The sequence below is a fragment of the Panthera uncia genome, chromosome B4, assembly GCF_023721935.1.
Source record: "Panthera uncia isolate 11264 chromosome B4, Puncia_PCG_1.0, whole genome shotgun sequence".
NCBI classification, from domain to species: domain Eukaryota; kingdom Metazoa; phylum Chordata; class Mammalia; order Carnivora; family Felidae; genus Panthera; species Panthera uncia.
In genome coordinates this window covers 117,476,665-117,487,270 of record NC_064809.1, presented here as the reverse complement: position 1 = coordinate 117,487,270, position 10,606 = coordinate 117,476,665, and the positions used below count along the sequence as shown (strand labels likewise).

Below are 10,606 nucleotides of genomic sequence, written 5' to 3'. Positions count from 1 at the left end.
TCATCGTCATCATCATCATCATCATCACTATCATTTGCTTTTGTTCCTGGTTATGTATTTAGTAAATTTTAGACTTTTTTTGGTGAATACATATTGATGATAAATGGAGGAGGGTCTCTGAGAGTAATCTTAAACATTTTATTCTGTCATCTGCATGTAATCACAAATATCAAGTTAAGAGGAAGTTAAAGATGGTTCAGAGCCTGATAATAAATTGCCATTTGTTTTTATTACTACCTTTCCCTATTAACAGAGCATATGTCATTAGAGCATAGAATCTGAGTCGAATTGTGTTAGGGTGGGTGATATTTCTTTCCTCCACAGTCTTGGATGAGGTGTCCATCTCTGCACCACGTGCAGTATAGGACTTTGAGGCTATTTCCAAAAGAGTCAATCCTGCTGAGTGGAGGTCTCTGACTTCCATCCTGTTCACTCATGTAGCCTTCACTCTGCAAGATTGTAATAAAGGGTCCCAATACTGAGCTGTTAGCTGCCTTTGCAATGGGCTTGCCAGTAGTTTCTGTTCTTGGAATCACCATATTTATTCTGCCCTCTGGGAAGAAGCCAGTATCTCCTACTGATGTGCTGGAAGTACCCTCTCAAGACAAGAAAGGCTTGCAGCCCTTGCTAACAATAGTATTAAGACATGTTGAATGCACCCATTGTGGCTATTCTAGCTGTGCTTCCTCCTGGATCTGTAAAGGCTGCTCCTGTCACCATCCCTGCCCTTTTATCAAATGCTATAGGCTTTGTGACTGCAGAAGTATGTGAACTCTTGAATGCAGTATGTGTGGGAGGCTTGATGAATTCATTCCTCCCCAGCATAACCATGATAGGTGGTCCCAAACACTGTAGGGTTCATGTGAAGACTCTTGATGCCAACTTGATCTTGATCCCTTCCATAGACATGAATGACATTTGCCTGTGGGGGAAGACAAACAAGTGAAATAAAGAAAGTGAGGGCAGAAAGGTCTGTTTCTTTTATTCCTCTAGCTAAACAACAAGGGCTTATGATAAGAATTTTGAGGTCTCAATCCAATCTCCCATTTGTTGCAGGAATTCCCCTCTTTAGTATCTCTACAATGACCATGATGATCATTCCAGTTTTGCTCATACAATTCCAGTGCCAGTGAGAGCACTGTTATAATTCACCAGTGAATATCCTCATAGACTACTTTTTATACCCTTATGTTAGTATTTCTGCTGGCCAAGTGGTATGCACTTTAATATTCTGATAGCTACTAAACATGCACACAAACACATCCCTCTGCCACTGACGTATGCAAAATCAGTACATGGCGGTAGAGGCATTACATCCCACAACATATCAGCCTACCTGGATGTAGCAGTGTATGTTCAAGAATAGATGGTCAGGATGCCACACTGGCGACACAGTATTGGATATGAAATTAAGAGTTAAGGAAGCTAAGGAAGCTCTGAAATACAGCCTTGGGGAACACTCTGGAGCACTCCCCAATGTGACATGGCCTACAAATGGAGGTTCTTGTGGCCCTGAACCATCTACATGCAATGCATTTTCTAGGTAAGCCTCAGTACCAATGGCTCTGCAGGACTTTCAGCTCTTCTCCTTCAGCACTCTGCCCCCATTTTTTAGAGTCTTTGCGCAGACTTACCCCTGGGCTCTTGTTCTTCTCTTCAAACCCAGTTATGTCCAGTGTGTTCCCAACTGGGATGGCCTGGGAACCACTGTAAGCCTCTACTGGTGGTCTCAGAATGTAAACGAGGTTTTCCCAGTGGACAAAAAGATCTCTTGTGTTGGAAGGGGGACACAGCTGAAGGTAAAAAGAGCGGCCAGTGGCAAGCTTCAGGTGGAGCTGTTGCTTTTTACCATTATGGATGGATATCGTTACAAACTTCAAGGGAAGCAGCCTGGTTAGCTCTAAGATCTGTGTAGGCTTGTAACGTGTTTCCGGGGTGGCAGGGCCATATCTGTTATAGTCATCACACATAGCAGCTGGTCGGGCCAGCAGCATGACATCAGGTAGTGTGAGGTGGGGGCTGGTGCGAACGATGCCCACAGTTACCATTCGGGCACGGTTGTGCACATCAATCACTTCTCCTTTTTTGCTGACCTGTATAAAGTCACTCTCAAACATTGGTGCATACTTGAATATACTATACTCCCCCTTGTACAGTTGTTGCTGCAGTTTCCCCATGGAGGTATTAAACATACCCATCGCAGGGCTGCTTTGGGCTGTGTAATGTGGTAACTTAAATTGGCTGTTCATGGCTATTTTTTGCCACGACAGCTCCTAGGGGTCCTCCACACCTTACCACACTTTGCAGGGTGTCCTCTTTCCCTGATTTCTCTAGCAAGTGGGATAGCAGTGGTCTTCTGCAGGCTTTTTTGTCTCTGAGCAACTGAGGACAGGGTGGGGGTGCTAATTACCAATTGCTCAGTGCTAGAGACTATTGTATCTGCACCATACTGCGCTCTGCCTAGAGAATGGAGATGTTGGGGTGCACAGATGCCAGGGCCCCAGTAGATGTTACCATATGCGGATGTTGAGGAGTAGAGGTCAGGGCTCCAATAGATGTCAAGGTGCACAGATGTTGGGACCCCAGTCGATGTCAGGGTACACAGATGTGGAGGCCCACAGAGGTTAGGCCCCAGTAGATGCTACAGTGTGCAGATGTGGAGAAGCAAGAGATCCAGGCCCCAGTAGATGTCAGGGTTTGCAGATGCCAAGGCACGTAGATGTTGGGGTTCCAGTAGATGTCAGAGTGCACAGATGTTGAGGCATGCAGATGTTGGTATTCACTTGGAGTGGGGAGGGGCCTCCTCTTGAGCCTGACACACTGGTTCACAATAACCTTTGCTCTTTTGGATTCCACAACTCACCGCCAATTGTATTCGTACTGCTCCTCTCCTCCCAAACCTAAGCCTCCACCTAGGCCTAAACCACCCTGAAGGACCCCTTATGTCCTCTCCTGCCCATTGTGACCTGTGCTTACCCTACACTCCTTTGTCTCTGTCGCCCAACAGCCCCTCCCTCAGAGAAAGGACACTGTCCTCTCCACCTCACCCCACCTGTGCTCAGTACCCCACCCTGCATGCCACAGCTCAGCACACTTCCCTCCCCCAGGGATCTCCCTCCCCCATCTATGGATCTTAATACATATTGGCAAATTGCTTTCAAAAAGGTTTAGGTAAAGTTTCTGTTATACATAAAATATACACGTTCTCTTATCCAGTTTTGTAGCCAATTAGAAGTAATTGTAGACAATTTACTTCAAAGAGAGAATCAGACAAGTTGGTAAATAGGTTAGTACAGGGTGTTTATCAAGGTTTATTGTTGCAAAAAAAGATTATAAACAAGATTAATATCTTACAATAAGGGTTTAGTTAAATAAATTATGGAGCATTCTATGCTAGAATACTCTGCAGTCATAAAAATCATTATGCAGTTCCCTATTTGACATGAAAAGATTTTTTTTCTTAAAAAGAGCAAAGCAAACATTTCAAACTACATAAATTGTGGTCCAATTTATGTAAGATCATCTGTGTGCATGTTTGCATATGAGGGTATGTTCAGTGAAATGTTTAAAGTGCTTATCTCTGGGTGCTGTAATTTTTATTTTCTTTACACTTTGTATTTTTATTAGGATAATTATTATTTCTATTAGTGGGAAAAATAAAAATATTTTTATTAACAATGTCTATTTTTACAGGCACAATAAATTTTATGTTTTGATACACCCTCACATTGGTGATGAGATATTTAAACTTTTTCCTAGACATCTGTATTCTGACTTTACAGTGAAAAGAGCCTTAAAGATTACATTTATGATCTGTCCTTACCCACTATCAGATTGTATGTATGTATATATACATATATATATATATATATATATATATATGTATGTATATACACTCTGAGAAATTTTGCCAACTATTATAAATGTTGTCAATTGAATAAGATTAAAATCTCTCTATTGGCATGATGGTGTACATAACACACACATACACATACATATGAAAAGCCATAGTTTTTGAGACTTTAGTTTTTTCTGTAGGTCAAAACAAACATTTTTCTTCCCTTCATATTGAAATATCTGGTTATTTCTGTTAATATGAGTATTTTTACTTTAAAAAGAAGATTTTCACGTATCAATAACAATGTTTACTGGCCCGTTTAAGGTCTGTATATCTTAATTTCTACTTTATGTCCATATTACTTATCTTATAATTAGAAAAATCAATAAGCCTAATATACATTTAGTAATTGAAGTAACATTTTAAAGATATTGCACTAGTTTTGGTGTTTTTTGAAAAGAATAAGTAACACTGGGCACTATATAATTTAATTTAGATGCTTTAAAAAAATTAAGTGAAGATACACCTGTTTTCTTAAAAGCACTTTTATGCCATGAACATGTATTAGCAAGATATTTATCTTAGGGTTCCATTAGAGCATGAGTTAATTGCTTTGTCTCCAGGGAAATAAGAAACTATAATACTTATAGGGACTATGAACTTTCAGAAAATTTTCCAAACCAGTCATTAGTCCAACAACAGTAGAACTGCTATTAATCATCCTGATGATCATGATGTGTAGCATTCTGGAAAATATCTCTAATTTTCATTAGTCTGATATAGTTTATCAGACTCCCCTAGCAATTTAGAAAAATACCTTATTAATATTTGCCTCAATATTTAAGAAGTTCAGATGGCTAAATAAAAAGCTACCAAAACCTGAGATTAAGGAATTCTTTTTATGAGAATGCATTAGCTTTCTTTTTTCTTTTTTTAATGTTTTATTTTTTTATTTTAGAGAGAGAGTGAGAGGGGAAAAGAGAGAGAGATTAGAGAGAGAGAGAGAGAAAGGGAGTGAGAGAGAGAAAGAATCTTAAGCAGCCTCCACAGTCAGCACAGAGCCCACTACACTGAGGGTCTTGACTCCATGACCCTGGGATCATGACCTGAGCCAAAATCAAGAGTCAGATACTCAACTGACTGAGCTGCCCAGGTGCCCCAGGAATGCAGTAGCTTTTTTTCAGGCTTGCTCTTAGAACAGATTTCCATGCAGTTCAGCATTAGATATTATTAAAATAAGTTTATTCTCACTGTCCTCTACATTAGAGTTTGTGTCATCTACTATATCATTTAACTTCCCGAGGTCTTATTTTTCTCATCCTTGAAATTGAAATGATTCGTTAGGTATCTTTCAGCTTGAGAATAGTTATGATTTTTATTATAGGGGTTTAACTTTTTCTGCCTGTAATGAAGCTTCTATGTACTTTGGAAATACTCAAAACAATAATAATTAGTCAAGGAATTATTCAGATCTCAACAGCTCTAGGAATTGTATGATTCAATATACAATCTTATTCTGTTGCTGAACTTCTTGCTGAAACTTTCAGAAGAATCAACATTCAAAATGTAAAAATGACAAAATATTGCCTCAGTAAGTTGGGCAGTGAATGAGGGGAGTACTTAAAACAATGTAATTGAACATACGGGTTGAACATTTTAGATACAATTTAGTTAATGAACATTGTTTATCCGCTGTGGTAGGCAGATTAGTTCCCCCAAAAGATTTCACATCTTGATCTTCACAACCTGACTCTGTGACATTACATGGTAAAGGAGCTTTGCAGATGCAGTTAAGTTCAGGATCTTGAAATGCGGAGATATCATGGATTACCCACATGGGTCCAGTGTAATCACAATGGTCTTTATAAAAAAAAAAGTCAAAAGGGTCAGAGTCAGAAGGATAAGTGATGATGGAAGCAGAGGTTGAGCGATACAACCACAAATCAGTGAATGCAGGTGGCCAAAAAGCAGGAAGTGAATTCTCCTCTGGAGCCTCCAGAAAGAACAAGCTCCGCCCAGTGAAAATCATTTTGGACTTCTAGATGGATTATACTCAGAACTTGACCCATACCTACTTAGATGATGAGATTTGGGACTTTTGAGCTGATAAGATTTAGAGGAGATTCTGAGTTTAAATTGATGCTTCAATGGGTTGAGACTTGGGAGAATGTTGAGATGGGGATGAATGGATTTTGCTGTGGATGAATGTGATCTTTGGGGGGATGAAATATAATAAATAATAATGTCCCCCTCTCTTTATAAATGTCCATGTTCTAATATCTAGAAACTGTGGATATGTTAACTTGTATGGCAAAAGGGACTTTGCAGATGTGACTAAGGATCTTAAAATGGGGAGATTATCCTGTTTTGCCTGGGTGGACCCAACATAATCATAAGGGTCCTTAAAATAGGGAAGATGGTATGATGAAGAAAGAGAAAAAAAATTTAAATATTACGTTGCTAGCTTCAAAGATGGAGGAAGGAGCTATGAGTCAAGGAATGTAGGTGGCGTCTTGAAAATGAAAAAGGCTGGAACAGATTCTCTCCTAGAGCCTCCAGAAGTAATAAGCCCTGCTGACTCCTTGATTTTAGCCCTGTAAAACTCCTTTCAGACTTCTGATCTCAGTAACTGTCTGAGATTAAATTAATATTGTTTTAAGCTACTAAGTTTGTGGTTATTTGTTACAGTGGGTAATGGAGACTAATATAGTGACTGTGGAAATTAGGTCAGTAGTAGACTTTTCATCTGTTACATACTCATTCAAATAACAGAAACATGTTTTTTTGTGTCTAGGCAGAAGGCATGAGATGTGGGCATTTACAGAGGAATGTATTTTAGCTTAAATATCAAGCATTCATTTGATCTAGGTTTTTATGATTTTATGAGTCATTTTAATGACTTAAAATAATTGGACTAAAACTTTACCATTGGAAAGTCTTCATTTTGTGTATTTTTAGGAAATTATTATCATACTGATAATGATAATAGTAATGCTAACAGTAGAAGCTAGCATGTGGGGTGCCTGGGTGACTCAGTCTGTTAAGCATCTGACCCTTGATTTCAGCTCAGGTTATGATCTCATGGTTTGTGAGATAGAGCCCCACATTGGACTCCTTGCTGACAGTGCAGAGCCTGCTTGCGATTCTCTTTCCCTCTCTCTCTGACTCTCCCCATCCCTCTCAAAACAACTAAATAAACTTAAAAAAACCCAATATCTGGCATTTATTGAATGACTAGCCCATGCCAGGTATGGTGAGAGGCACTTTACATTCCTATATCTCCTAAATTTCACAATTCTATAAAATATTTTCACTTAACCTTGAGAAAATTGAGTTTCAAGAGATTAAGTAACTTCCCCAAGTTTACATATCTATAATGCTTGATCCAAACCCATGTGAATACTTTGTTAAATTAAAAAAAAAGTTTTAAAGGGCCCATTTTCTCACAGTAAGCTAAATCTGCATATTGTCTACTGTTCAGTATTTTTCACTGTAGCATTTCTCTGTTGAAGAGTATATCAGTAATTACTGATGTCACTCTTTCTTAGTGTGTATTCAATTGATTTATCATCTTACATTGTGTTTCCAGGGTAGTTGATCTGTTAAATATATTTATTATTTATCTTAAAGATTAAAAAATTGTTGGCTTGATAGGAATCTCCGTTCATTTAGAATCCCTCCACATTTTTCTATTCTTTTATACATTCATCCATGTATTTATTCTATAAATGTTTACTGACCATTTGTTACATGCAGGGTATAGAGCACTAAACAATATATACATGCATCATACCCTCATGTTGTTTTAAATTTTTTGCCAGGTAACTGTGAATGATATAAAATAAGGATTACATATGATTTCTGCCCTGATTAACCTTAAGATTTAGTTCAGGTCATTATCCTGACTGCTATTTATTGGTTGTATAATCTTAGACAAGTAATTTATGCTTTGCTTCCTATAATTTAAAATGAGAAGGCTATTTTTCTGTTTATAGGATTGTTATAAAGATTTTAAAATACAAATGTAAGTTTCTGTATAAATTCCTTCCTATACAAATGCAAACTAATCTTTTTCTGTTCAGTTCTTGGTTTTTGAAAATAACAATCCAGCAATTTTAATAGGGTTTGCAGAAGACTATGTATAGTGCAAACTAACTTCATAATAAGTGCATTAAGAGAAGAATAATATTTATTTGTGTTTAGAAAGCCTGGCAATATGTATACTATGCTAATACTATGTTAATAGTTGTTATAGTTGTATCTAATAGTTAAATCTAATCCTTAATATTTCAGAGGGACTCTAACTTCCTACTTTATATACTTAAACATTGTTTGGGTTGTTTATAATAAGCAATCTAATTTTTTAATGAATGTTTTATATTTTGTGAAAAAAATCAATGCCATGAGTTGTAAAAAGTCATGCCAATTCCTTATGTCACCATGAGTCCCCATAGAATAGTTTGAAAATAATTGCTTGCACCTGTCCATCCATCTATTTATTCACCAATCCCATCCATTCACTCATTCATTAATTACTTTTTCATGTTAATCTATACTTTTCGAGACATTTTTGGTGCAGTTGTCTTTAAATTTTAAATTGCTCTTTTGAGAGGATTATGTAGAGACAGCTGGAAGACACTGTGGGATGAATTGTTTGTGGATTGTCTTTGTATAATTTTTATTAATGACATCAATGATTATTTCTCATTGTTTTAAGTCACATTTCCCTGATTATTAGTGAGAAGGAATTTTTTCCCCCAAATATTTTTTGGACATTTGTATTCTTTTTGTGTGAATTACTTGTTTATTTGGCTTTCCATTTTTAATTTTAATTTTTATTTATTTAAAACAATTATTTATTTGGAGGGAGAAAGAGGACAAGTGCATGAACGTGCGTGCTAGCAGGGGAATGGCACAGAGAGGGGAAGAGAGAATCTCAAGCAGGTTCTCCACTGTCAGCACAGAGCCAGACACATGGCTCAATCCCATGAACCATGAGATCATGACCTGAGCCAAAATGAAGAGTCAGAAGTTCAATGGACCGAGCTACCCAGGCACCCCTAACATTTTTTATTTTTAAAATAATTTATTTATAAATGTATTTTAATACAGCTAATCCTTGTTTTTTGTGGATTATGTACTTGTGAGTGTGCCTACTTGCTGAAATTTATTTGTAACCCTCAAGTCAATACTTGTGATGCTTTCATTCATGGACATGCAGAGAGCACTGAAAATTTTGAGTCTCTTGATGCCCACATTTCCAGTTGAATAGGTAAAGCTCTGCCTTCTTGTTTCAGCTCTTAAACTGCATAAGCAGTTTTCATTTTCTCAGCCTATTTAGTGCCACTTAAACAATTTTTTGTGCTGTTTGGGGGGGGATTTCACTGTTTAAAATTACTCTCAGTATGGTGCTGAAGTTGTGCCTAGAGTTTCCCGGATCTCAAGAAGGCTGTGATTGATGTACCTTCTGAGAAAATATGTGTGTCAGATAAGCTTCATTCAGGCATAAGTTGTAGTGCTATTGGCTGTGAGTTGTGTTTATTAATCAAAAAATATATGTTGAATAAATTATCTTTAAGTAAAAACACATATCTAACAAATTATATATTGATCAGTTGATGAAAATGCTGTGACCAAAGACTTGCAGGTACCTAACCCTGTATTACTCCTAGGAGCAGTGATTCAGTATTTGCTAATTCAGTGGTCATGGTGACTTTGTGAAACAAAACTACTGTGAAAGTGAGAATTCACTGTATAGTCGGGATATCAAACTTTGTGAAAAATATTTCAAAACAATGTTTCCTCAATTCGTTGCTTGCCCTTTAACTTTGTTTATGTTTCTTTTTTTGTGGTGCAGAAGTTTTCATCTTCATGAAGCCAAGATTTTAAAATACATTTATTTAACACTTCTGCGTTTTGTGTCTTGTTTAGGCTGACCTTGACCAACTCCATAATTATAAAAATAGTTTGCCATCTTTTCTTTATGTGAAACCTTGGTTTGTGAGCATAATTCATTCTGGAAACATGTTTGTAATCCAAAGCACTTGTATATCAAAGCAAATTTCGAGAACCATTGGTTCAGTTGTAATCATGTGATGTTTGGTGTCAGGTACTACTCGTATTGCAAGACGTTGCTCGTTTATGAAGTTAAAATTTATTAGGAATGCTCATCTTGTGGAACACTCACAGAACAAGTTACTCACAATCCAAAGTTTCACTGTGTATGTGTATTATATATATATATATATATATATATATATATATATATATATATGTATTTACATAGTAGTTTCTTTACCTGTGATTTTGCTTGCTGTGGTTTCAGGTACCCACAGTCAATCACAGTCCAAAAGCAGATGATCCTCTTTCAGATGGATTTGTTAGAAGGTCAATAGTAGCCTAGCACTTATGTCACAATGCCTGCATCATTCACCCCACTTTATTTCATCATGTAGGCATTTTATCATCTCACATCATCACAAGAAGGATGAGGACAGTACAATTAGGTATTTAGAGAGAGAGATCACATTCACATACCTTTATTATGGTATGTTGTTAAAATTGCTCGAATTTACTACTGTTGTTAATCTCTCACTGTGCCTAATTTATAAATTAAACTTTATTATAGGTATGTATGTATAGCAAAAACCATAGTTTATATAGGGTTTGGTACTATCCATGGTTTCAGGCATCCACTGGGCGTTTTGGAACATATGCCCTGTGGATAAAAGGGAACTACTATATGTGTGTGTGTGTGTGTGTGTGTGT

The 10,606-nt window shown here is 37.0% G+C and overlaps 2 protein-coding genes across 2 annotated transcripts in view; one reads left to right on the top strand and one right to left on the bottom strand.

Moving 5' to 3' along the window:
* Nucleotides 1-210: 210 nt before the first annotated feature.
* On the bottom strand, nucleotides 211-3,064 carry GARIN6 (golgi associated RAB2 interactor family member 6). The gene is made up of 2 exons (XM_049626140.1): nucleotides 1,635-3,064; nucleotides 211-922 (listed from the first exon to the last, which is right to left on the bottom strand). Exons 1-2 carry the CDS (start codon nucleotides 2,247-2,249, stop codon nucleotides 809-811), a joined length of 729 nt encoding a protein of 242 aa, XP_049482097.1. The 5' UTR covers nucleotides 2,250-3,064; the 3' UTR covers nucleotides 211-808.
* A 7,255-nt stretch (nucleotides 3,065-10,319) lies between these two features.
* The window catches only part of LOC125919458 (ankyrin repeat and sterile alpha motif domain-containing protein 1B-like), a 123,022-nt gene continuing 122,735 nt past the window's right edge, over nucleotides 10,320-10,606 (top strand). Inside the window, exon 1 of the mRNA XM_049626141.1 lies at nucleotides 10,320-10,385. The gene's annotated coding sequence lies outside the window, so the exon portion shown is untranslated. The remainder of the gene's footprint in view (nucleotides 10,386-10,606) is intronic.